The 23,985-nt window shown below is 42.8% G+C and overlaps 2 protein-coding genes across 2 annotated transcripts in view; one reads left to right on the top strand and one right to left on the bottom strand.

Annotated features, from left to right (window-relative positions):
- DCAF10 (DDB1 and CUL4 associated factor 10) overlaps positions 1-6,209 on the top strand; it is a 31,246-nt gene extending 25,037 nt beyond the window's left edge. Inside the window, exon 7 of the mRNA XM_030566268.1 lies at positions 184-6,209. Within this exon, the coding sequence (XP_030422128.1) occupies positions 184-552 (369 nt within the window). The 3' untranslated portion in view covers positions 553-6,209. The remainder of the gene's footprint in view (positions 1-183) is intronic.
- Positions 6,210-7,782: 1,573 nt separating this feature from the next.
- Positions 7,783-23,173, bottom strand: SLC25A51 (solute carrier family 25 member 51). The gene is made up of 2 exons (XM_030567257.1): positions 23,104-23,173; positions 7,783-10,800 (listed from the first exon to the last, which is right to left on the bottom strand). Exon 2 carries the CDS (start codon positions 10,761-10,763, stop codon positions 9,885-9,887), a length of 879 nt encoding a protein of 292 aa, XP_030423117.1. The 5' UTR covers positions 10,764-10,800; positions 23,104-23,173; the 3' UTR covers positions 7,783-9,884.
- Between the last annotated feature and the right edge of the window lie 812 nt (positions 23,174-23,985).

Here is a 23,985-nt window from a genome sequence, read left to right as displayed (position 1 = left end):
CCTAAGGGATATTATGCTTTAAATAGCTCACAGCAGTAAGTGGTATCAAAGAATAGAGAAGTAAAGTGTTGGCTTTAGTTCCTGTGTCTAACTCACTTCACCTACTTGGGGGGGGGGTGAATGAATAACTGGGTTGCTCCTCGTGTATGTGGATAAATATAACTGTCCTCTCTCCCCGTCTAGTGGACCTGTGTGTACGAATTCCAAGAAGGAGCCCCAGTGCGCCCTGTCTCACCTCGTTGTTCTCTCCGATTGACTCACTGCATTGAAGAAGCCAATGTAGGCCGGGGTTACATCAAAGAACTTTGTTTCAGCCCTGATGGTCGAATGATTTCCTCCCCGCATGGCTACGGGATCCGCTTGCTGGGATTTGACATGCAGTGCAGTGAACTTGTTGACTGTTTGCCCAAAGAAGCCGGTCCCTTGCAGGAAATCCGCTCTCTGTATTCACACAACGATGTGGTATTGACGACCAAGTTTTCTCCAACACACTGTCAGATTGCCTCAGGGTGCCTTAGTGGACGTGTTTCTTTATATCAGCCAAAGTTCTAGGCACATCTTGCATCAACAGGAACTTCACAGATGTTTGTTTTTAATTACTTCAGTTTGGTTGAAGTGTGTTCTTTTTAAAGAAAAATCTTGTAAATGTGGACAAGATCATAATTACTATGGTCTGTGAACATTGCGATGACATGAGTACTCAGTCCAGCACTGTATGTGTTCTGACACTACACGTCAGGCTCTGTGCATTCTGTTTTCAGCCTTCCATGCAAACCTCTGCTTCTGATGATCCAGTGCCACTGATTTCCAGTCTTTCTGGTTGGGTTTCACAGTAGCACTTGTTGGTCTTTCAGCGTGACTTAGGGTGGACTATCTGCAAGATGTCTCGCTAGGGCTGAGGGAATTGTTACACCAAACAATGCCCACAATTTTCCTGCTGGTACGATCTTTCCTTGCCAGAAAGGAGCTGGACTTCCTGACATCCTCTCACTTGCCCTCCTATTGCTGTAACTTTTTTCTCTACAACAATTAGGTAATGGAGCTGTTCTCCTGCGTACTAGATTAGTTTAGCCACAAAGAAAAACACTTTCCTTTCACAATATAATGATTGACTAGAAAAATGTTGTCACATTTCTGTAATGTTTTGCTATAGTTAAATCTCTTAGCTTGTTTTCCTTAATGTGCATATATTGTGTTTATTGCAAGATGGTAAAAGATCAGGATGGAGATGCATTTCTGCAGTGAATTCAGTAGGAAGACATTGCTGTATTTAGCAGGGAAGCCGGAGTTGATCATTGCATAAGAGTTGTTTGGAATGTTTTGACATAAAATGACAAGTTTAAAATGCCCCTGGCAGGGTAAGTTGTGCCCCAGACACTAAGGTTTCTAATTGCTGCCCTTATTGTAGGAGGCTTTCCACATTAATAAAAAATCTTAATCACATTTTGTTTTGAAACTTAAGAAATGCTACCCTCGAAGTTTCCCTTTGTGTTACCAAGGCTGAGCTGCATGATAAAATACTCTTTTGTAACATGCCCAGATCTTAGCCACCACCTTTGCAAAAGAATTAGCCTGAAGTGAGTCTGCTCTCACTCTGCCAAATTAAACAGTCCTTCAGATTACATTGTCAGTATGGAACAGAGCATGGTATATGCAGGCTAACTATATAATTATCTGGATTCAACTGGATTTTTCAGCAGCAAGAATACACAGATGCAGCTAATCAGTTTCACTTATCCTCAGTGCTGTTTACTCTTCTGAACATACAGTTGCTTCAATAGTAATCACAAGAACATAATATTCTGAGTGTCACTTTTATCTGCGGAAAAAAGATAGTCCTCTAGTGGCTCAAAACCCAACAGTCTGCAAGTGGATGTATGTATCATTTCATAGTATGGGTGGAAAGCAAATGAATTTAATCATATTTAAAATTTGGAATACCTATTGCATGAAACTAGGAATGAAACTCAAGACTTGACAAGTGCACGGACTATCATTATGGAGGAGATGAACATGGCTTCCTACTAGTCACTCGCTTGGAGTGAAGAGAAAGTACAAAACTTCTGGAGGCAGAAAACCTTTCTCCATGGGGACACTTGCTCAGCTATGGTACTAACTAGGTTTAAAAGCATTTTTTAAAACCCACAGTTTAAATATACAGGAATGGGACTTTACACTAGAAATTGCCAGTGAAGATTTCCTAGCCTAACCTGTACTTAGCTTATCCGTGAGGCTTTAGTGGACCCCGTGAAGTCAGAAAATTTTCCTGGAAAGAATTTAGATGTTGGTCCTCAGTGGTATCTGAAGAGATTTTAAATAAAATAGACTTACTGTAGATTTACTCTTGAACAAAAAACAGTCTAGCAGAAGGTGCTATGGGTCCAGGCTGATCAGGTCCAGTAGATGAAGATCTGGAAGCCTGGCAATGGACTGGATCACTCCTTGAGTCATGCCGTGTGTGTGTGTGTGTGTGTGTGTGTATCAATGGAACTCACTTTAACGTTAACTCACTTTGAGTGTCTGGTGCCTCATGGGAAAGCTTTGGAGAAATTGATTTAGGAACCCTGCTGCTTTTTGCTGGCTTGTTATTACTGAGGGTATTTGCATGAACATAGAATTGTTGTTACTGTTGGAGGAAGGTTAATCTACTCCTGCCTCATCTCTTGTTTGAAATTATATTTAACTCCATAGCAACTGATTGTTGGAGGACTGAGTTCAAGTGACTGAACGTGCAGCAATTGAGAAACAAAATTCCCTATTTCCACACACAATAAGCCTGAGCTGATTAACCCTTCCCTCCTCACGGTTTCTCCTGTATGAAGTGACTACCTGCAGAACTCTTTCTGGACACCAGCGTCGGTATTGAGGTGGCAGTGGCTCTTAACCTAGTCATACGCTAAGTTAATGGAGCAAAGTACAGGGTTCTCTCTTCCTCTTTCAGCAACTAATGTACACAGTTACTTCTGCCCAGAATGAAAGGACGTGCCTTGGAGTCAGTGCATCATTGAAGTGAAAACTGGGTACTGCATGGGCTTGCTCTTTATCACTGGAACTCCCACCAGGAGCTCCCATAGCAGTGCTGGGAGACGTACAAGTACGTGATGGACGTATGTATTCTCTTGGAATTAAAAGCTTGTTTTAAACCTGAAATGTACTAGGCTGTGTGAGCAAAATCATTCACTTTGACACCACTCCGGCATATGTATTAGAAATAAACCAGTTTCAGCATAAAACAGAACGATCGAACTAAATAAGTTTACTGGTTTTTCTCAAAGAAAAATAGAGGATTGAGTGGCTGTAGTAGGAAGCATGCTCCTCCAGGCGTTAGTCATCCTACAAAATGACTTGTCCAAAATGCAAATTGTTGAAATTAAAAATCCCTCCCTTCAGTCTTCACCCACCTTTGTTGTGTATCTATTTGTACTGTTAATAGTCTGCAAATCCAATTCTCAGTCCATTTGGATTTGTTGAATGGGAGCGACTCTGCTTACAAGGTATTTTCCTTATCTGTGATGTAAGGGACTACAAGTTACATTAAATACCCAATGTACTACTTACTCTGCATGACCAGGATTCAAGCATCTGAACTGCAAAGTAGTAAAAGCTCATGTAGAGAATGTCTAATTTGGAAACAGTTTTTAGATTATTAGACTTTTTATATTAGAAATTTTTTTACAGAGGAACAGGAATCTGCTGTTATCTGTGTTTGGGTGGCAGAACTAGATATAAATTGTGCTCTTGAAATGAACCGTACTGAAGGATTTACAGCTCGCAGACCAAAGGATGGGAAATTGGGTTAAGTTTGGGTAGCCTTTTAGTACTAAGTTAATTTTAAAAACCAGAATGAAGAGTATTTTCTCAGCCAGCAGGCGCATATGCAACTATCATACCACTTAGGAATAATATACCCCGACAGAATTATGTAGGACCCTGATTCTCCAGCTTTTCTTTCTGTGGACCACTTGATAAGGAAAAGTTCCTCCCAGGGACCATCTCGTCTCAGAACATCCCAGTCCTGCTACTCCTTGGCTTTGCTAAATGATTTGCTGAAAAGATCAATGGCAAATCCTTTTGAATTGCTCTAAAGTACTGTTTGCACAGGTGTATTAATTTGAAATGCAGAAAAGCACCCTGCAGCTTTTTGTAACTGAAATGCAGAAAAGCACCCTGCAGCTTTTTGTAATTTTTATTAAGACTATTGGAATTCCTTGAAAGGCTTATTTTGCTTTTTTTTTTTTTTTTTTTTAAATCTATGCCTGTCAATATGCACTGAGTATTGGTTTTTTTAAGTCTACCTCATGACATGCTTTTTTTAAAAGGTTATTGCTCTGAAACATTTGACACTAATTTTCCTGTATAAATAGAGAATTGTTACTGTGTTAAATAGATGACATATCGCTACTATTTAAAATGCACAGCACCTGGAGTGACCATCTAAAACAGCTCATCACTTTGAAGCGAGACCACTGGAAAGCGCAAGGCTGATGCTAGAGGTTGCCCTGTTTTGGGGTTTTGCTCATGTTTTGTGGTGCTTTGTAGTGTATGTATAGTGTGTTGTAGGAGCAGATACATTTTTATATTAAGACCAATTCCGTCCATGTATGCTGTAAGAATGTTGCCTAACTTTTCTGATTACATTTTGCAATAAGTTGAATTAGAATGAGATGATGATTTTAGGTTGTGATTATTTAACTACTTTCAATAATAGCTGGAAGGTTTCAGTGAAAGCAAATAGATTTTACTTCAGTATAGTTAACAGTACCTTGAAACACTTTTGACTAGTTAGATGCCTTGCAGTTACAGCTCCAAAAAATTATTCTCTCACCACTTTTGTCTTTCTAATTCACATTATCTTGCCTTATGGAATTAAAGTGACTTGGGGTAAGCGTTGGAGGTTTTTTCCTAGGTAGCAGAAAAGTTATTCACTTGCTTTGCATTAAATTCTGAAAGATTAACCATCTTCCATCTCAATACTATATAAGGAGCAAAGTGGGTTAAATAGATAAACCCAGAACTAAGGTAGTGGTTTATACCAATAATTTTTATCATCTTTTTGTATTGGTATATTTTATACCCCTCGTACTAAACCTATTGCTAAATTTTAAAGTATTTCTCAGAGGTAGTGATCTTAGCTGGCCTGTGAAGTGTGCAATATGCTTTCTAAATGCATGGTTCATATTCATTAGTTACTGTAGTAAAGTGTAATTCTTCCACCTTCAGCATGACTGAGAAGCAGAACTCCCTAGGAATGTTTATTTTTTAGAAGTGTTTATGAAAACCACGACTAGTGTGTTTGAAGCCAGTAACTCTTGTATTTGTCCAGTGACCATATTGGTGAAGTGAAGTGCAGTTTTCACATGTTCCACTAGAGGTCAGATTTAAATCACCAGAGCAGGCAACATTTTTGGCAAAGGAAGAGGGAACAGAGTAAAAATGAAATTTACTTTAAAAAAAAAAAGTTTGTAGCTTAGTGAAAAGATCTAGGTGGCATGTATCTATTTTTGGGGTGGGGAGAATGGGGAAAAGCAACATATATCTAGAGATACACTAAAGGATTAAAGCCCAAAACTTGGCTTGCTTTGTTAATCTGAAATCTCCTAGACAAGATTCTAACTGTTTACATGGAAAATGTACTAGTGAAAACTAACATTTTTTCATTCCTCCTACAATATTGTATTTATAGGAGGAGTGCAAAACACTGTTCCTTAGGGATGCCACAAATAATGCCAGTACAGAAAGAAGTTTAGGTATTGCAAAGTAAAACTGAAGTCTTCACTAAACAGAGCTCTGTGAAATTCAGGCTCTTCATAATGCAACAAATATATTTGCCACATAGAAACTAAAAACAAATGCTAGTTTCCAAGTTTATGATATAAGGGGAAAAAAGACAGGCCTTTCTTTTTAACTTGATTGCTCTGTTGGAAGCGGGGTGGGGAGCATGATCTTAAGCAATGGTGCGTTCTCTGCTATGACACTGGTATTCAACAGGGTCTCCAACTACCTGTAAGTCTTTTTTTAATACAAGAGTAAGTTGTGTGTGTAGAATATTTTGAAATACTCAAGGTTTCATAGTCAGAGGGGGTAGACTTTTAATACAATACACACCAAGTAGCAGAGCTGTTCTGAATATACTGTACTTGCTCCTATTCAGTAACTTGTACTGTTTGTGAAGTTTCTCTTGCTTGCAAAATAAACATTTACTAAAGCAATTCAGTGCATTTTTTGAAAGGCGATAGGGTGCATTTTTTCTAAATGTTAAGTTCTATTCCATACTTCTAACAGAACCACCTAGCTCTTTACTGCACCATTTGCTTCCAGTCCTAGCCACTGCTTCAACTTAGTGAAATAAATTAAGATTCTCAAGTATTGCATCCCTTTTGAGGGGTGAAAAAGAACCAGTCATTGAGTGTTTATTTTTCTGAATCTCCTTTTTGCACACTGTATTTGCTAAGCTATTCTCACAGCTTTTGCCGATAAGTCTAGAGAAGGTGCTGGAGATCAGAGATGTGGCATCTGGTACACTACTGTATCTCCACTTTTATTAGATTGACTCATCTGGTGCAATCTACATAGCATACAATGCTGGCAATTAGGAAATTATGTATTTGAGTCTTGCTATAAAATGCATGTAACCCCAGGAAAGGCAACCAAAAAACCCTGTGCACATTTATTCAGATTAATCTAATACCAAGAATAGGTATAAACATTTAAGTTGTTCACCAAGATGGGAGTAATAATTTAACAAAATTTAATCAGAAATATTTTGTAACAATCTTCCACAATGCCAATTTGTGTCCATCAGTATGTTTTGTAATACCCCATGTAATAGGAGGATATGTCTGAGTCAGTCCACTAATAGTTAAGTATTCTGCTTTTACTGATTTTCCTACTTCATTTTGATACTGAGCCCAGCCACGAATAATAATCCGGCTAGCTTGACAGCTTTGACTTCCCTGCTTTGGCACATCTCTGAAAATGCAGCTTAAAGTCTAAGGAGGGTTCTCTTCTCCCATTCCCCTCAGTGCACCTTAATCCATGCTTCTGTTGTGGGTCATTTGACACACACACTTCTTTCTAGTGCAATCTAGCCTCTGCAGTAACTAGACTAAACTCCCTGGGACCAGGGTTTGTGTAAACAAGTATAGTCCCATCCAATTAGTTTTTGTCCATTTTAACACTATCTCCCTTTGTACTATTTATCTTACTGATACTTGGTACCCATCCCTGTTTACTAAACTGCACAGTACATGTTCCTCCAACTCATATGAAAATAGTAGTCTGGACCCACTCAAATACTAATTTGTTGCATTCTACCACTACCTACCTGTCCCCAGCTTGATACATTGTTTATCGTTAAGCTTTGCCAAGAGACTTCAGTCCATCCAATAATCCTTATCAAGTCATTGGACTATAATTTCAGATACTACAGATCTTCATTAAACCCAAGATAGCTCATCTTTTGCATTCCCATTAACTTCACTGACAGCTCTCCTGTACCCAGAGTATAACCAAGTTGTATAATTCTGGTCAGAGGCATTTAGCCATGCCTGATGTCCTCTGAACTCCTGATACTCAGGAGGGAAAAGTTGAGAATGGAAGAGGCTCTTCCCTTGTGAAGTGGTGTATAGTAGCAAACCAGCCTGAGGCCAAGCCCCACTGAATGTTCTGTTTTGAACTATAATTGCCAACGCTTGCTTTGTTTGCTCCAACTTAGGTTTTTTTTTTTTCTTCAAGTGCCAGTAACAGAGTTAGGAAAAAAATACCTGCTACAAAAAACTAAGGCTAGGGAAACATTTACTTTTGTTTTATTCCATCAAGGAAAAGTTACAAAAACAATACACTGGTAAAATCAGATTCCACCAGTAAACATTCAACAGACAATATATTTAAATCCATGTAATCACAACATTCAAAATATCAATGTGCTTTATTTGTGTCTGGCCATCTTTAACTGTGAAGCTTAGCTTAGTAGTATAGAGCAATAGATTACAAAAAAAAAAAAAAAAAGGACATACTGTTTGGGAGTAATTATTTAGGGGCAGTTATGCCAAGTGAACAACTGAAATGAGGTAAGAGTAAACCACAGGCATTTGAAAATTTAAGGATAAGTAAAAAAAAAAAGTAATGTTCATTCTAAAATTAAGAAAAAACCCATCCAAAGCCATTTCTGAAAGCTTTCATGTTCACCACAAAATATGAAAATACTTTAGGAACCCTTTTTGCACAAAAATATACAAAAGTCATTTTTTATATGAAGAGCTCTAGTTTGGTAATCACACTTGTGTTCCTGCCCTCTTCCCCAAGGCCTTAAAGCACATCCACCTGAATACCAAGTACAACATTACTTTTGTTTAATATTTGAGAGTGTTTATCAACATGATTAAATGATCACAGAGAAACCCCGAAGCCCAGCACTTGTATGGTCTTCCTCGCCATAGTATTGGAGTGCCTTTTCCACTACAGTGATATACCCTGAACAAGGCATAAAATGGAGAGTAGAGCAAGCTTCTGCTAAAAATACTGACTAAAGTGATCAGTGATGCTACAACCTCACGTGAAGCAAGTAAAAATAGCTGCAAAAGGACATAAGTTACTTTAATACAACAAAAGCTGTCTACAAAGTACTTCGACTCCCATCAGTTTTCATACTACTTCTGTACATTTTAATGTTGCAGAAACCACATCGTCTTTCTGGCACCATGCCTGTTTGCAACAAACTAAGTAGCACAGAAGACAAAATAAAAGACTCCACATTCACAAATAGGTGATATTGTAACATGAAGGACACTTTAAAGCTTTTTAGATAAAATTCGTTTCATTCCCTACCATCCACCTCCAACTGCCTGCTACTCCCTTTTCACATACGTACACATACCCCTACTTTGCACTGGATCAGCTTATGCTGAAGTTGAAAATGTAGGCTATGTCTATACTGCGTACCTTACAGCACCATAGCTGTGCCACTGTAAGGTCCCCGGTGTAGCCACTCTCCTACTGGCAAAATAAAACCACCTCCAACGAGGGGCACTGGCTTTGTCTCCGGCCAACAAAGCACTGTCCACACCAGTGCTTTTTGTCAGTAAAAAACGGTTTAAAAAGTGCATTGTAAACATAGCCATGGTAGCTACCTTATGTTACTTGACAAGATGGGATTCATATTAGGAGACCAGCTGGTAAAAATAATTCATGTAGGCTTTGTTGAATCTTAAGGCTTAGTTGAGAAGTAACACCATCCTCATTAAAAGTTGGCAGTCTGGTTTCAAACTGTAAAGATACCTGGGAAACCTGAAACATTATGGGAGTTCAGAGTACTCTTACAACAACTGCATCAGGTACATCAGCCCTCCCAAGTTTACCAAATAGGGAAACTAAATAGCTTTTGTCAGCCTTCCTCACTTCCATATTCCACAAAGTGCACAATCAAGCATAGTTTTGATCACCAGGAGTGTTAGGAAAGGTTGAGGGTGACCTGGAGTAAGTTTCTAAGCCAAAGCCAACATTTAAATAGAAAGTAAGTTTCAATTAGTTTATTCAGGTATGGCTGAATTCACCTTCCAGCATCTAAATACTTTAATAAAGAGAGCACTTTTGAACAAATCAATTTTTCTTAAATTAAGATCTAGACACAATGCCAACATTCACTCCATAAAGACTGAAGACCATTAATAAGATTGAGTGTAATTATCTTTCAGACTAAGCAGGCACTGGTAAAACTTACTACTCTCCCTACTGAAATGTAACCACCATTTTGCAATTAAACTCTCCAAATTTCAGTGTTATTCATGAACAGGTCTGATTATGACAAATTCAATCCTAGGAAATAAGTGATCTCAATGTGCCAATACCCAAAACTGAGCAGAGAGACTTCACAAGGGTAACATTTTTCATAATAACTTAAGCAAGAATTCATATGTTGCATTGATTATGCCCCACGATATAATAGAGCGATGGTAATTCAGATGGGCTCCTCTGAAAAGATGTGTCAGTTTTCTATCACGTTCTAGCCAAATCTTCATGAACACTTTTGGAAAAGACTGGAATTCCCCACCAATTTGAGACTGCATGCGAGCTTTTACAACATTAATTGGGAAAAACAAGAATCCCAACATGGCACCCAACAACCCTCCACAGATAAAGTCATTGACCAAATGAGCACTATAAGAAGTTGCTTCAGGCAGACACTGCTTGATGGGTCCTCGCAGACCAAAAAAGAGTACATTACTCGGTCCATTTCGGATCAGAATAGGTACCAGACCCCGATAATATTCTTTAATTCCATAGTCTTTTAGCACCTTGAAAGCCTGGTAAGTGTTTGTAAATCTGTCATGATGTTTGTAGTCCTGAAGCAAAGTCTGGACCCGCTCAAAAGGTGTAAGAAGAGCTTCTGAGGTTCCTGCAAGCACTGCTGCCACACTGCAAGTCACAAGTTCAGGTGCATTCGTGTGCCTCTGGAGCAGGGAGGAGAAATCCTCATACAAGCCAAACATCAGGGCAAGAGTTGTAGTTTTCTGCATTAGTGGAGGGAGGAGTCCACGGTACAGGTTTCGAATTCCATCTCTCTGTAACTGCCATACTGCCTCCCTTAATCTCACTCCATATAGTTGTTGCCGAAAGAGGACCTTCTGGATGGGAAAGGTGATTGCTATATTGGTGAAGGCTGCACAATATCCACAAAAGTAATGTTTACCTGAGTTAACTTTTACAAGGTGATGAGCAATATCTTGCTTTGAACTTGTTATGACAAGATCTTCTGAATCCATCATACTGCTCTTTCTTTCTTCATACGAGTGTTGTCCTCTCCTACATCAAGAAGGTAAAGGAGAACATGAACAAAACTGCACAGAACCCCCCCCCCCCTTTTTTTTTTAATTCGTGTATATAAGTCCCTTGCATGCACAAGGTCTTCAAGCAATTCCATGACCAGTGGACTAGAACGATAAATGCCACATTTGATAGCTCACACATGTACAAGCGGTTTCAGTGGCTGTATTACAGCTCTCAAAGAACTGAAAGATTTATACATCGTTCAGCTAACTGATACAAAGCAGGAAACTTTTTTGTTGATTAAATGCAAAAAGTTATACACAGAAATAACTTAAATCAAAGCAGCATATTTAGTGCCATGTGAAAGCTGAAAATGTAAGTGGAAGTTAGTAAATTAGTAAATTCAGAAGTTAAGGTTCCTATGCTACACATTAGTAATTTTGACAATTGTTAATACAAAACAAATCAACAAAAGCTTGTGTTTTTTAAAACTTGTTATTACAAGTCATCTTGACTATTCAGACTCATATTTTACATGACCCTGTAACAGACCAAACCTTATTTGTAAAGAACACATTTGCTATGGAGTAGAAAGTATAGATCACAAACTACAGAAAATATGGGTATAGTCTCTAAAGAACTGTCTACATTATAATAACTTAACTCAGGGAAAGTAAGCGGTTGGGCAGATGTCAATTAGCAACCTACATGATTTTATCCAAAGGCAGAACGTCACAAAAATATAATGGGATGGATAGGAAGGAATCCAAATCAGTGCTGATTGTACAATTTTGAAAGATATTTTTGGTAAGGGTGAGATTCATTAAGAGTTGGGAAATAAAAACCCACACAACCTGATTACACAGAGAAAGAGCATTCTGTAAAATACTGAATACAACCTGAACATATAGTGGGTTTGGGGATGGGAGGGGAGAAGTTATCCCACTTAACCAAGCCATAAATTCAAATGTGGCTTGTCAAAATGGTAAGGTAATTTAAGTAACTATGTCTGCATACCTGGTATTATAGCACAGACAAGTAAGTATAAAAGAGCTGACTCCATAATTACAATTAATCAATCCTAGGCGCACACATTGTCCTGTTAAAGATTAGAGAAGAACTGGGACAACAAGTGAGTTCTTAATAAAAGTATTATCTACAGAGAGTTCTAAATAGCTGCAATTTCAAAGTTTTGTGAACCTGAGAAAAGCTAGGAAGTCTTAGACCCAAATATATTATTTGTGTTTGGTTTTAATATATTTTTTTCTTTTCTTTAACATCTGATCTTAGGCTGTATTGTTTGGGAATCTCATTCAGTTCCATAATAGTTAAATATAGCTCAGACTTTTAAAAGGAGATACTTAAAGGTGTCTAAACTCTAAAACCTATCCTGCTCTGCATTCTCCATCAGAAGGCACGAGCATATGGGGTCATTTCCATAAGTGCAGTCACTGCCAGCCTGTGTGTGGTAGGCAGGATGCATGGGAAACCCTAAATAACCACAGCCAAGAACTGATCTGAACCTGATTTACATTTAAAAGTTTTACCAGTGTAATTACTGCGGTTAGGGCTGTGATTTTTTACAGTAGTTATACCAGTAAAAGCCCTACTGTGGATGCAGTTATACGGTACAGTTTACTCCCCTTCCTGTACAGAAATACTAACATCTAGCTCTTATATAAACACTTTGCATCAGTAAATCTCAAAGCATTTTACAAAGGAGGTATGTATCTCACTACTATGTGAGCACTTTAATACTAGTATAACTACATCTATACCAGGGGCTGAATGGCTTTAACTATCCTGGTATAGTGTCTGTAGGTCAATTTAGTTAAATCTACATAAAGGTGCCTTATACCCATGTAGCTATTCCCATAAAGAAGGGGAATAAGCTATAACAGATACAACTGCATCCATAACTAGGGTTCTACCAATTTAACTATTTTAGTAGAAAAATTATATCCCTTCCTGAAATAATTAAACTGGAATAAAACTGTGTGTAGACAAGGCCTTAGGCAGCTTAACACCTAATGCACCATCAGTATCAGTCTGTGGTTCAATAGTCATTTCAATCCTCATTTTCTATTGAAAAAAATCTAAACAACCAAATTTATATAGGCCACAAATTGCTGCCTGCAAAGCAGCTGAATTCATGAGGTAAGGAGCAGTATAGAACTACCTGACCCTTGTTAAGTTTAACCAAAAAGCATCCCAGTTGTCTCTCAAGCACTTATTACCAAAGCCGGGCCTCTTGGGAAGAGGAGTTTCCTTTGAAGTCTTTATGATAAATCTCTGCCTGCAGCAGTACTTCATAAGGAACCTGCCACTTCCTCCAATAGTGCTCAGAAGTACCTAGGCTACTTTTCAGTTAAACTTTATTGCGAGGAATATAGTCCTCAAGGATTAGGGAGAAATATAAGCTTTGGTTTGCACCTTTGTTGCCAATGCCTGTAAATCCCTACAGCTGTTATACCACCACACAACTCTTATAGAAAGCTTTTCTCATCAGTAGAGCTTAAAGCACTTTAAAAAGGAGATAAGCATCATTATCATCATCCCCATTTTACAGATGGGGAACCAAGGTCACCCAGCAGGCCAGAACCAGCCCTCAGAATGTCAGCTCAGCGCTCTACCCACTGGGCTACACAAATGACAGTAGGGTGAGGGAACCATGCAAAGAGGATACTTTGTATCTCATTGCCTTTTACCTTTTTGTACCTATTTAATGTGACAATGGTGAAAGATTAGGAATCTTCCTGACTTTTGGCGATGAGGTCCCTGCTCTGCACTACGGTAAGTTAGTAAGTGAACATCACATCACCAATCAGAAAGTGGGTTTTGATGACCTGTACCTAAAACATCTAATTAACAACCAATGTAGTAGTACTGCAGACTTCCACGCACACCACCACACCTCATTTCTAGAGGTGAAAGTGTAGTTCAGTCTCCATGTCTTTAGTCTTAGGTTATATGTCTACACAGGAAGCACATCACCATTACAGGAATACCTGTAAACTATACAGGCAAAGTACTCCTACTGTGGACACAGCTTTACTGGCAGAGCGGCAACTTGTACCAGTATAGTTAAAAACACCCCCCTGAACAAAACAAGCTGTACCAGTAAAAGCACAGTTTTGATAGTATAACTGCATCTACACTAGGAGTGTCTGCCAGCATGTATGTGTTATCGGGGTCACAGATCTGACCGATTATAGCTATGCCAGCAGAAGTCTTTGCTGTAGATCTGGCCTTGGTCTCTCTGCTAAGACCAACTAAAACAGTTCCAATTATAATGACAAGGGCTTTTTAATTTTTGTTTAAATTTGGCTGCATGTTCATTAAGAATTTGACTGAGACCATCAAATCATTCCATATAGGTTACTCCGGAGCCACTTTGGTAACTTTCGGCTAATACCTGTTTGGGACTGATCTGAACTAGCTGATCTACAAGTAACATGCTCCCTAATTCCCTGCATCACGCACTTCTCCAGGTCTGAGGTCTTTAGGAACTTGTCCATAAAAGCAAAAAGGGTGCCTCCTTCAATCATTTTAGCTTAACATGACTGAAAAGCCCTAGTAACATACATGTAGAAGCAGACTAAAACTTCTGAATTTGTGTTAGCTGGTTATATTGTAGCTTTTTTTTACCTGGGTAGTCAAGACCCTTGTGAGAAAATATATAGTCTATTCCAGGGGTCGGCAACCTTTCAGACGTGGTGTGCCGAGTCTTCATTTACTTATTCTAATTTAAGGTTTCGCGTGCCAGTAATACATTTTAACGTTTTTAGAAGATCTCTTTCTATTATTATAACTAAACTATTGTTGTATGCAAAGTAAATAAGGTTTTAAAAATGTTTAAGAAGCTTCATTTAAAATTAAATTAAAATGCAAAGCCCCCTGGACTGGTGGCCAGGACCCAGGCAGTGTGAGTGCCACTGAAAATCAGCTTGTGTGCCGCCTTCGGCACATGTGCCATAGGTTGCCTACCCCCAGTCTATTCCATTTATTATTTTGGTGCAAAGAGGACTAAGCCATGTAAAGGCAGGAAAGGCAGAGGTGGTAACACTGGGATTTGTTAGTTCAAATCCATATCAGGAGATAAAAATGTGTATATGTAAACAAGCAATCATACAGGGAGGATACTGCTGCAAATGGCTGATAAGAAACTCAACTAGTACATGACAGAACTTACATGAATGTTAAAGCCTCGTTCTACTACAAAAACTGACTCTAAACATGGCATTGTCTCACTGATTTTTGTATCAAATTGCCTATATCTGCAAACAACAGAACTGTTCTAAATGCCAACTGGATGTTTAATGGGGGTGGAGGGGAGAGAAGAGAGAAATAAATGAAAAATCTTCTCAAAACCAAAATTCCACCCACTAAAGATGCTAAAATGGAATGCCACTCAGATTGGCTAGATCCCTTTACTTATTATATGCTTTGATCAAAGTGAAATAGTTAACTATGATGATGTGCAAGTTATTAGGCTTCAGAATTAAATCTCCCTTTAAATGACTAGACACAATTCAGACTTCCCTTACAACTGTTTCTGATCAGGCAGACTTAACTATACATTGGTTTACATTTGAAAATTACCTTCACAGCTACTAAAGGCTAAAGATTTTATTTTACATTCTGGAGCAAGAGATAGAATATCAGGGTTGGAAGAGACCTCATGAGATCATCTAGTCCAACCCCCTGCTCAAAGCAGAATCAATCTCCAGGCACATTTTTACCCCAGTTCCCTAAACAGCCCCCTCAACGACTGAACTCACAACCCTGGGTTTAGCAGACCAATGCTCAAACCATTGAGCTATTCCCCCCGAAAATCGTTGGTTAACCAAGCCACTACAAGAAATCCCAATTCAGCATCAACAGCTAGCTCTGCAAACTTAGTCTGAAAGTCAAACTCAGCTCTCCCTAGCACACTCCTCAATAAAGATTCTGCAGTTTGAACTCGCTTAATTTTGTTGATAATGTGAAAACTGCAAAAGAATCCAGAGAGAATTCTTTCAGAGCTCTATTGGTTCTGCAGGGCTAACAGAAGTAAAAAGTCGTAATACAATAGACAATTAAGCAGAAACAACAATGAATATACACAGAGAGCAAGTCCATTAATTAAGACATTCATAGAATATCAGGGTTGGAAGGGATCTCAGGAGGTCATCTAGTCCAACCCCCTGCTCAAAGCAGGACCAATCCCCAACTAAATCATCCCAGCCAGGGCTTTGTCAAGCCTGACCTTAAAAACCTCTAAGGAAGGAGATTCAGCCACCTCCCTAAGGAACCCATTCCAGTGCTTCACCACCTCCTAATGAAAACGTTTTTCCTAATATCCAACCTAAACCTCCCCCACTGCAACTTGAGACCATTAGTCCTTGTTCTGTCATCTGGTACCACTGAAAACAGTCTAGATCCATCCTCTTTGGAAGCCCTTCTCATGTAGCTGAAGGCTGCTATCAAATCCCCCCTCATTCTTATCTTCTGCAGACTAAAAAAGCCCAGTTCCCTCAGCCTCTCCTCAACGGTCATGTGCTCCAGCCCCCTAATCATTTTTGTTGCCCTCCACTGGACTCTTTCCAATTTTTCCACATCCTTTTTGTAGTGTGAGGCCCAAAACTGGACATAGTACTCCAGATGAGGCCTCACCAATGTTGAATAGAGGGGAATGATCACGTCCCTCGATCTGCTGGCAATGCCCCTACTTATACAGCCCAAAATGCCGTTAGCCTTCCTGGCAACAAGGGCACACTGTTAACTCATATCCAGCTTCTCGTCCACTGTAACCCCTAAGTCCTTTTCTGCAGAACTGATTCCTAGCCATTCGGTCCCTAGTCTGTAACAGTGCATGGGATTCTTCCGTCCTAAGTGCAGGACTCTGCACTTGTCCTTGTTGAACCTCATCAGGTTTCTTTTGGCCGAATCCTCTCATTTTTCTATCATTGTTCTGAAAAGTAACTATGAAAAAACTGGTAAAGTCATACTTTACAGCTACCATTCTCAGCCATACAGGTTTATTAAAATAAGCCTGCTCAGGATGAAAAATACTTGCTGTGTTGTCAAAGAACATATCTGTTGACAGTCTAAAGCAGAAATTCTCACTCCATGAGGTATGACCCAAAGTGAGTTGGAAGGGAACACCAGCTGGGCCAAACAACAATGGTGGAGAAACCTAAAGGAATTATTAAAGCTATACAATCTCTCAGGGTAAGATTACTCCTGGGGAAATTCTGCACCACTGCGTGCATGCATAATTAATGGGCCATGCGTAATTTTTTTTCCTCTGCAGAAAATAACTTCTGCTGGAAAATTGCTGCAGTTATACCTTTTGTCGATGAGGGGATGGAGGGGCACATGGGAGAAGGAGGGGCTGAGTGGGGGCACAGAGACACACGTGGTGCAGGGACACAGGGATGGGGGAGGGGGCTGGCTGAGGGGGCACAAGGACACATGGGAGTACAGGGGCAGATGTGCTTGACTGAATGGGAGAGGCTAGGGGTCAGCCAGGGTCTGCATCAGGGAGGCTCCCTAACAATCCCTTCCTGCCACCAAAAATAACCTGTTCCATACTTCTCCCACCCACACCCAACAACCCTCCAGGCTCGCTCCCAAGCTTCTTCCCTCTCCCTCAGCTCCTCCTTTACCCCTGGCTCCCCCAGGCCTTTGCATTGCTTCTGAGGGGGCAGCAAATACAGTTCTGTATTGCAGTTTAAATGAATTACTCAAAGTTCTGTATTTATATGCCTAATAAGGAATCTATTTGACAAAAACATTTCCTGAATCTTTGTCATTGACTGTATTGTTACAGATGTACTTGCTGACAGGTATTTTGAAACAAAATTACCAACATAATTGAAACTTGTGTGATTATATTGTATTTTGACAAATTAAATATGCAGAATTTTAAAATATTATGTGCAGAATTTTTAATTTTTTTGATGCAGAATTCCCCCAGGCGTAGGTAGGATCCATATGCTGCCTACTTCTCTACCGTTCCAACCCATGCAATGGGGCTCCTCAGTCTTCACCACCTATTAGCCCTCAGCTAGAGAAGGAGCACTTTTAAGAGGGTGCACAGCTGCTCACACAATCCCTTGAAGTGATGATCCCTGTAGTCCTAAGTGCTGGTACAAGGTGGAACACTGAAAGGAGATGTCCAACCACACCACACCCCAGTGCAATTCCTTGCAGTTACTATAATCCTTTACAACCTTTCGGTGGGTTGTCACATGAAACAGGTAATTTTAGGGACCTGATGCAAAAAAAAAAACAACATTCGAGGACCACTGGTCTGAAGCACAGAAGCAGCTTAGAATAGGATCTAAATTTAGAACAGAAGTACCTCCCAGGGCGAAAAAAAGGCTGAGCCAACTCCTAAGCAGGTTTTTCCTGTGCTTATAATTTGCCTTTGCATTCACTCCCAGTTGAGAGCTTTTTAAAGTTCTCTACTGTCACCAACCAATAAGGATGTTTTCTTTTAATTACCTTGTTTTCTTTATGTTCATTCTTTAAAGGGGCACAATCAACATAAAAGTCATTTTAAAAGTCTGCGTTAACATTGCAGATTAAGTCATCAAAGAACTGTAAAAGTCTAATTTACTTTTCTGTGGGTATACTGTTTGCTTTGTTACAATTCAATCAGCTAGAACAATAAAATGAGACTCATTCAGTTTCAGCTTTGTTCCCAAGACATTTTTACTTTCTATGGGTATGTCTACCCTGCCCATGTTACAGCACAGCCATGCTGCGATGTGGGCAGTGTAGACATGCTTTAGGGGAGAGTTCTCCTGACGATAAAAAAAACCCCACCCCAAACGAGCAGTGGTAGCTTTATCGCCAGGAATGAAGCACTGTCTATATGGGTTTGTCTACACATGAAAGTTTTGTCAACAACTTCACACTTTCACAGGTACTTAAAAAAGCCCCCCAAGAAAGACAAAAGTTTCGCTGACACAAGTGGCAGCGTGAACGCAGCTTTGTCAGCAGAAGCGCTCACATGTCCAGAGACAACATGCTTGTTAACAGCAAAAATGTTTTTAAATAAATATAGAGCTGAGAAATAACAGGCCTCAACCCTATTGTCCCTCTGCAAATTTGTGTACGCAGAGTCAATCCCTTACCCCTCTCTCTATAAAAGTGCAAAGTTTCAAAAAGTTCAGTGAATAGAAGATTGTTAGGGGGGGACTAGATCTGGACAAAGAGAAGAAGTCTGGAGATAAATGTGAGAAGGGATGGACAGGCAGCAGAAACAAAAGTGAAACAGTTTGAGCAGCATATTCCAGAAGTCTTGAAGTCTTTTCTGAGTGTAGCCTTCATTGATTTGAGAACCACCATACCATTCTCTCACTAGAAGGGAAAACCTATAATAGCAGCAGGCCGTAAAAGAGACCCACTTTGGGTCTCATCTATCTCTGAGTTGTGAAGAATGTGTATTAAGGTTATAACAACTAACAAGAATGTACTTTTATGTAGAAATCCATGATTAAATCGAGTCTTCCCAACTAGTGATTTAAATCAAATCCACTCTGTTCACTGCTAAAACTTTTGTCGCTTGGGGGAGGGGGGATGTGTTTCCAGACCCCTAACCAACTAAAGTTTTAGCGCTGAATGTGGCAGTGTGTAGACAGCCTGAGTTTCTCCACATAGAATTTAAATGCCAGAAGAAACCACCAAATCACCTTGTCTGGCCTCCTGTATATCACAGGCCACCCACACACTATACTTACAACTGAAATCAGATCAAAGCAGGATGGATAAAAATTGAATTCTTTAAATTTAAATCAGATTTTTAAAAATTATATTATGATGTTTTTCTTTTTAAAAATAAAGCTGTTTAAAATTAAATCTGAAGTTACTATAAGTCTCTCAAAACATTTAAACAAAATTGATACTCTATCAAAAATTTGAGTTAAAGCAGGGGTCGGCAACCTTTCAGAAGTGGTGTGCCTAGTCTTCATTTATTCACTCTAATTTATGGTTTCAGGTGCCGGTAATACATTTTAATGTTTTTTAGAAGGTCTCTCACTATACGTCTATATATTATATAATTAAACTAGTGCTGTATTGTAAAGTAAACAAGGTTTTCAAAATGTTTAAGAAGCTTCATTTAAAATGAAATTAAAATGTTGATCTTACGCTGCCAGCCCGCTCAGTCCACTGCTGGTCTGGGGTTCTGTTCACCTAGGCCGGCAGCGAGCTGAGCGAGGCCTGTGGCCGGGACCCCAGCTGGCAAGGGTCCGTCAGCCAGAACCCAAGACCAGCACCAGCCTGTGCGGGGCCAGGACCCAGAGGGCTGAGTGCTGGAGTCAGGGCTGGGAATGTGGGGGGGTGTAGGTGTCAGGGCAGAGGGGGGCCTGGGTATGGGTGGCAGTGCCGGTGTCAGGGCTAGGGTTGGGGGAGGGATGAAGGAGTCAAGCAGAGGGCTGGGTGTGTATGAGGGAGGTACAGGGCTAAGGGCAGGGGCCTGGGAGGTGTGCGGGGCTCAGGGCAGAGGGCGTGGTATGTGTGGGGGTCTGGGCTCAGGGGAGAGGGCTGGGTGACTGTCCCCCTAAGAACACCCAACCCCGCTGCTCCTTGTCCCCTGATTACCCCATCCTGAGACCCCTGCTCCCAACTGCCCCTGAGGACCCCACCCCCTATCTAAGCCTCCCTGTTCCTTGTCCTCAGACTGGACCCTATCCCCTACCTATCACCTGACTGCCCCGACCCTTATCCACACCCCAGTCCGCAGCCAGACCCCCGGGACTCCCATGCCTATCCAACCACTCCCCGCCCCTGACAAGACCCCCAGAACTCCCGACCCATCCAACCCCCCCCCCGACTCCCTACCTGAGCCAACCCCCGTGCACACTCCTGCCTCCTGACAGGACCCCCAGAACTCATACAACCACCCCAGCTCCTTGTCCCCTGACCATGCCCTCCAGAGACCCCTCATCCTAACTGCCCTCCCCCAGGACCCTCCTTGCTCCCGGTCCCCTGACTGCCCTGACCTCTATCCACCCCCTGCCCCCTCACAAACCCCAAGACTCCCATGCCACATCCAACCCCCCTTGCTCCCTGACTGCCCCCTCCAGAGACCCCTGCCCCTAAACCCCCCTGGACCCCACCTCTCCATCCAACCCACCCTGCTCCCTGTCCCCTGACTGCCCCCACCCCTTATCCTACCCCCCCCCAACCCTGGGCCCTTTACCTTGAGGCTCCATGCAGAGCCAGACATGCTGCCCCGCCAGAGAGCACAGCCACGGCCCTCAGAGTGCTGCGCGCAGCGGTGGCATGGCTCCAGTTGAGCAGGGAGTGTGTCCGCCTCCCCATAGAGCCAAATGCTGCCCTGCGGGAGCGCGCAGCCCCAACTTCCCAGAGCACTGCACGCGGTGGCCCCGGGAGCGCGGACCCCGTGGCTTGCCATGCTGGGAGAGTGGGGCCATTTGCCCACCCTGTACGCACGGCTATGCTTCTGCTCCCTGCTCCCGCGGGGGGGGGGGGGGAGCGGAGGGCAGAGGAGAGCTGGCGAGGCTGGGCAGGATTTTTAATGGCATGCTGGAGTCCGGACAGGCTCCAGCGTGCCATTAAAAATTGGCTCATGTGCTGTCTTTGGCACGTGTGCCATAGGTTGCCAACCCCCAAGTTAAAGGCTGCTTTTCTATATAAAGGAAGATGTTTTTCCCCATTCTAACTTTTGAGGTCAAGCTTTATAAATATGGCACAATAGCTCAGTCTAAGTAACGTAGGAGATAGTCTCTTCTTCAAGACTAAGGCTAAGGCTACACAAGCAGTTTGGTCAGTAAAATTTTACGTCGCTCGGCGGTGTGAAAAACACACTCCTCGGACTGACATACGTTACAATGACAGAAGTGCCACTGTGGACCGTGCTATGTTGGCAGGAGACACTCTCTCATAGCCTTAGGCTAGAAGGAACTTAAGCTCCAGTCACTTTTACTTAAGCATATTTGAAAGTTTTTGCAGGCTGGCCTGAAATAATCAGTTTAGTTCACTGACTACAGTTAATCCCTGTTTAATAAATCATTTAGCTGTAAATGTGAAACATATTTTCATGAGAAATTTATGTATCCAAACACTTAAGGGGTTTTTTTGGTAATAAAAAATTAACTTGATATGCTTTTTGTGTATTTAAATTCCAGTTACCCGTCTACTCCAGCTTGACACAAACAATGTGAGGGAGTTAATTGTCTGGTAAATAAGCAATATATCCTTCACCATTTTCTAATATACTAAAAATTTACAACATTTAAGACTCTGAAAATATTAAGCTATATAATAGCTTAAATAAGTGTACAATTATAGTGTACCCTCCGAGGTGCAAAAAGATTTAACAAATCTAGTGTAAAGCGACTATTTAGTGAAAGTGAAGACCATTAAAACATGTTATCAACCAGTGAGAACATGCCTTTCTTTGGAAAATAAACTTATCCATTTGTACTTCAGTTTATTAAAAAAAAATTGTTTTAATTGAGGCTTTCCATCTGATCAGGGCACCCCAAATCAAAGTCACACAGCCCACGGACTGTTACACGCCAACACTGAGAATAGGAGAGACGGAGGTGCACCCAGGGCCAACTTCAGGGGTTTTGCCGCCCCAAGCATCCCCTCCACCCCACCCCCCAAAGAAGCTGCAATCACGATCTGCAGCAATTCAACGGGAGGTCCTTCGCTCCGAGCGGGAGTGAGGGACCCTCCGCCGAATTGCTGCGGAATAGCCGGATCTGCCGCCCCTCTCCAGAGTGGCCGCCCCAAGCTCCTGCTTGCTAAGCTGGTGCCTGGAGCTGGCCCTGGGTGCACCCCTGCCCCAGACTGAGATCTGGCCACACCGTCCCGGCAAGTGGCTCGCACCCACTCGCTGGGAATAGGGTGACCAGACAGCAAGAGTGAAAAACTGGGACGGGGGTGGGGGGTACTAGGGCCCTATATAAGAATTACCCCCCCCCCCACCCAATCGGGACCGTCCCTATAAAATCGGGGCATCTGGTCCCCTCGCTGGGGACAAAGGTGAAGCTCTCTCCCCCCCCCCCCCCGAAGAGTCCTGCCTGCCCCTCCCCCCAGGATGAAATCACTGACACTAAACACGTCACTGGTGCCAGGCTGCTCCCGCGCGCCCGGCCCCGCCCTGAGCAGCGGCTCCCTCCAGCGGGAGGGCGGGTCCCGCGCGCGCGCGGCCGCCAACGCTCCCCCCACCCGCGTGCCAAGGAACGGCGGCCCGGCGGGGGGGCGGGGCTCACCCAGCACCCAGAGGCGCTAACCCACCCCCAGGGCAGGCCCGGCGCGGGGCGCTCGGCCACTCAGCGCCCCGGCCCCGCGGGGGGAGGGGCGGCGACTCACCCGCGCCGGCTCCATGGCCGCTCGCGCCCGCTGACAGGAGCCACCGCCGGCCCAGCCCGGCATCCCCCGCTCTGCGCCTGCGCGCGTGCTGGTCAGCAGCGGCACGTGACCGGGACGCCAGGGCCCCGCCTCATCCCCTCCCCGGGCGGTGGCTCGGCAGAATCGAGCCACGTGACCCGGGCATGTGCCCTGCCCCCACCCCGACTCTCCTGTAGCTTCGAGCCCCCAGCCCCGACCCAATTAGCCGAGAGCCGGCCTCTGCGTCAGCACGGCCTCGCGCCAGGCCTGTGCGCGTGCGCGGAGCCCGGGGGTCAGGGGAGGGCGGCCAGGTGCGGGGAGCTCCTGGCACGGAGCTGCCCCTCCGCCCCCCGTGACAGTCTCGCAGAGCCCCCAGCACTGACAAGGGGAGCGGTGGGTCCTGCCCCCCTCCCCCAGCACAGCGTTCAGCCCCCTCCCCGCATCTCCCGGGAGCCCACGGCCCCATAGCGCCTGGCCCCGCGTGGGGCAGCTGTGCCCTGGAGCACTAGGCGATGGGGCTGCTACAGCCGGGGTAGGCGGCTCCCACGGGCGGGGGCAGGTTCGCCTCTCCCGGGCAGGAGCGCCTGCCTACCCTGGGGTTAGGTCAGTATCAGACTGTCAGGGTTGGAAGGGACCTCAGGAGGTATCTAGTCCAGCCCCCTGCTCAGAGCGGGACCAACCCCAGCTAACAAGTATCAGAGGGGTAGCCGTGTTAGTCTGGATCTGTAAAAGCAGCAAAGAATCCTGTGGCACCTTATAGACTAACAGACGTTTTGGAGCATGAGCTTTCGTGGGTGAATACCCACTTCTTCAGATGCATGTAGTGGAAATTTCCAGGGGCAGGTATATATATGCTAGCAAGCA

Source organism: Gopherus evgoodei, chromosome 6, assembly GCF_007399415.2.
Source record: "Gopherus evgoodei ecotype Sinaloan lineage chromosome 6, rGopEvg1_v1.p, whole genome shotgun sequence".
Taxonomy (NCBI): domain Eukaryota; kingdom Metazoa; phylum Chordata; order Testudines; family Testudinidae; genus Gopherus; species Gopherus evgoodei.
Note: the sequence above shows the minus strand (reverse complement) of the source record. Positions and strands in the feature narration are given on the sequence as shown.